Source organism: Entamoeba nuttalli, assembly GCF_000257125.1.
Source record: "Entamoeba nuttalli P19 unplaced genomic scaffold asmbl_5217, whole genome shotgun sequence".
NCBI lineage: Eukaryota > Evosea > Mastigamoebida > Endamoebidae > Entamoeba > Entamoeba nuttalli.
Window position 1 is genome coordinate 1 of NW_008577314.1, and position 3,291 is coordinate 3,291.

The window sequence follows — 3,291 nt, forward strand, 5'->3', positions numbered from 1 at the left end:
ATTCTTTTTATTCTTTCTTGTCTTTATCTTTTCATGTTTATCATTTATATTTATGAGTGTAATCTTTATTATTATTATATTTATCTTGTTTCTTATTTGTTTTTCTTTGTGTCTTTCGTCTTCTACAACCCTTTTTCATTGTTATTTCGTTTACCTTTATTATTATAATTGTTATGCCATTTATTGCTATTGACACTTCTCTTTATTGTATGACCTTAGATTTCTATGTCTTGTTTTCATTTCTTTACAATACACGTTATTACTCAATAGTCAAGGCAATAAAATTTGCTGTATTTCCTGATTTGGAAAAATGTATTAAAAAAATATATAAATAAAAAATTTAAATTTCTTCTAGAAAAGATTATTGAATTTTATTTCTTTTTTTTTAAGATATAGAACTGGGAGGTTATAGTTAAAGATTCAATAAAATGTTGTGGATTTTCTTTATTGTTTTAGTTCAGTCAGTACAAACCTTTTATACCCCGTGTATGGTTTGTTTTATTTTATTAAAATAAAAAAGAGAAAGAAAACGAAGAGAATAATAATAAAGACTACATACAGAGTTGGAGCGATTGATAATATTGGAAAGAAAGGAGTTTTTGGATTAAATTCAAAAATGAATGAAGAATGTTTTTCTAAAATTCCAAATTATAAAAAAATTGTTTCAGGACATTCAATTGGAGCAGAATGTTATGTTCATGAAGATTTTATGAAGAATCATTTTAGTGATGCTAATATATCAAGATGTGGACAATGTTTTGAATTATTTGGTCCATCATTAAAACCTTTTACATGTATGATTGCAGGTTCATATTGGGCCAATTTAACGGTTATATCAAAAAGTAGTATAGCAAGAAGTATTATAGTAAATTCAGATGCATTTAGTTATTTAGTTACAGAAAATCAAGATACATCAAAACTTGCATCACAAATATCAATTAGATTAGTTGATTGTCCATTTACTGTTCAACCTAAAATAGCTGTTATTGATGAAACTTTTTCTGAATATATTTTTCAACCATTTAATTCTAATTTATTAACAAAATATATGCAAATTGGAAATTCAATATTTACATTCTCTAATTATGACGATTATTTTCATATTCCAAAAACTTATTTTTCTATTAATTCTTCAACAGAAATTCGATTAATTTCAACTGGAAAATATGTTTTAAATATTTTTATTACAAATATTGAAAAAGGAAAAATATATTCATCTTCAAACACATATCCAAGAAAATATAGTATTGAAAAATGTGACTATGTTCCAAATCAATTTGTATTAACTCAAGACAAATATGAAGATAACTATTTTACTTGGAGTTTTTATCAAATTAATAATTCTTTAAGTATTCCATTAACAAAAACAATAAATAATACTATTGAAGTTATTTCAACTGATGAATCAAATGAACAGATTATTGGTATTAAATATCCTACTTCTTTTAAAATTACATATCATTTTAGATCTTTTGTTTTAAATATTAAAACTAAATCAAATATAACACTTGATTCTATTAAATTATTAAATATGAATGTGTCAAATAAAGTAATTTCTTTTTTAGATAAATATTGTCAACAAACAGTATTTAAAAAAGTTGAAAATTATACTGAAACAATTTATTATAAAACATATTTATTTGCATTAAATAAACGATGTGAACAATATAGTTTGTTTATTTTTTTATTATTTATTTAATTAAAAATATAATACATTATTTATAAATATAGTTAATTTTATCAGTCTTAAATTTAATATAAAGAAAGATGAATCATTCATTATTTATGATACTTATTTTATTCCAAGACAAGAAATTGTTTTTAAACAATGTTCAGTTGATTCATATGATTGTGATTATGCTGAATGTGATGGATCTAATTCAGTTATTGAATCAAATATTACTCATTTATGGAAAGAAGGTTGTCATCCTCCTTGTGGTAAATGTAATACAGGCTATATTTGTTCAAAAGGGAGTGTTTGTGTAATAAAACCAAATCTAAATAAAAGGACATCATCATCAAAAAGAATAATACTCTTTTTGAGTATCATTCTTTTTGTTTTTATGTAAACCTGTAAATATTTGGATTTTTATTAAAGAAATTCTCATTATCCCTTTATTTAATTAATAACACATTTACAATTTAAAATTCCTCATTTTATTTTACTTTTTTTTTCAATTGAAATATAAATAATAATTAACAGGAGTTGTAATTACAAAAATTACTTGTCTTAACAAGTAGTAAGCTTTTTAAAATTAAATGAAGTGAAATTCATAAGTTTTTTATCAGCACGAGCAATAACCCCTCTTTTATCTGAAACAATTCTATTAAGATAATCATTAATAAGTTCTCCTTGTTCCATTAATTCATCAAAATCCATTAAATATCTTCCTTTGAAAAAGATTCTTTTAATTCTATCTAGTCTAATAGTTTTTTCTGTTTTTCTTGATTGTCTAGCATCAAAGAAATATCCTTTTTCTAAGCATAAGTCATAAAGTAAGTTAATAACAAATATTCTTTTGTTTTTTTCAAATCTTCTAAAAGCTGTTTGTTTATTCATTCCTTTTTCAACTTCATTTTCAAAAATTGGTCTACAAAGAGTGTCAGCAAGTTTAATAACTTCAATTTCTTCATTCTCAAAAAGAAGACTCTTTAGTCGTGGCATACAATGTCTCACTATTGCTTTTTTTCTTGGTTTCTTAATTGAAAACCCACAAAAAGGGCTTAATAATGAAATTAATATTGCGTGTTGCATAGTTTCATAATTTTGAAGCTTTCTCTTATTAACAATATATCGTGGAGTTTCTGGAATTTCTTCTTTAAAAGAAGATGAAGACATAAATTCAACAAAAACAACAAATAGGTTTTAAGATTAAAATAGGTTTAAATAACCGCATTTGCTTTAAAACTGTTAACTCATAGTGTCTAGTTCCTTTTTTTATCATCTTTTTACTATTATATTACCCCTAATGCAATTCCTGTTTTGATTAATATTCAATAATTTGAATTAATTTTTATTCGTTTAATTAATAGTAACTTGTTGGCGTTAAAAAAAGAAAAAGATGATAGTATTTTAATCCTTTTTATCTTTTATTTTTTTCTCTTTAATACTTTTATTTTAAATCTTAATTCATTCTTCTTCTCTTCATAAATTAAAAATAGTATTAAACCTTCTAAATATCCTATTTTTATCAATTAAAATATATTCTTTTTTAATCTCTCTATTTTAAGATAAAAAGTAATATCAAAAAAGTGATTATAAACTATTAATTATAGTATTATATTTATTTT

The 3,291-nt window shown here is 22.5% G+C and overlaps 2 protein-coding genes across 2 annotated transcripts; one reads left to right on the top strand and one right to left on the bottom strand.

Annotated features, from left to right (window-relative positions):
- Positions 1-616: 616 nt before the first annotated feature.
- ENU1_123760 (hypothetical protein) lies at positions 617-2,069 on the top strand (the record flags this gene model as incomplete). Its single annotated transcript, XM_008859888.1, has 2 exons — positions 617-1,670; positions 1,732-2,069. The coding sequence occupies 2 exons, from the start codon at positions 617-619 to the stop codon at positions 2,067-2,069; spliced, it is 1,392 nt and encodes a 463-aa protein (XP_008858110.1).
- Positions 2,070-2,230: 161 nt separating this feature from the next.
- ENU1_123770 (hypothetical protein) lies at positions 2,231-2,839 on the bottom strand (the record flags this gene model as incomplete). Its single annotated transcript, XM_008859889.1, has 1 exon — positions 2,231-2,839. One exon carries the CDS (start codon positions 2,837-2,839, stop codon positions 2,231-2,233), a length of 609 nt encoding a protein of 202 aa, XP_008858111.1.
- Positions 2,840-3,291: the final 452 nt, after the last annotated feature.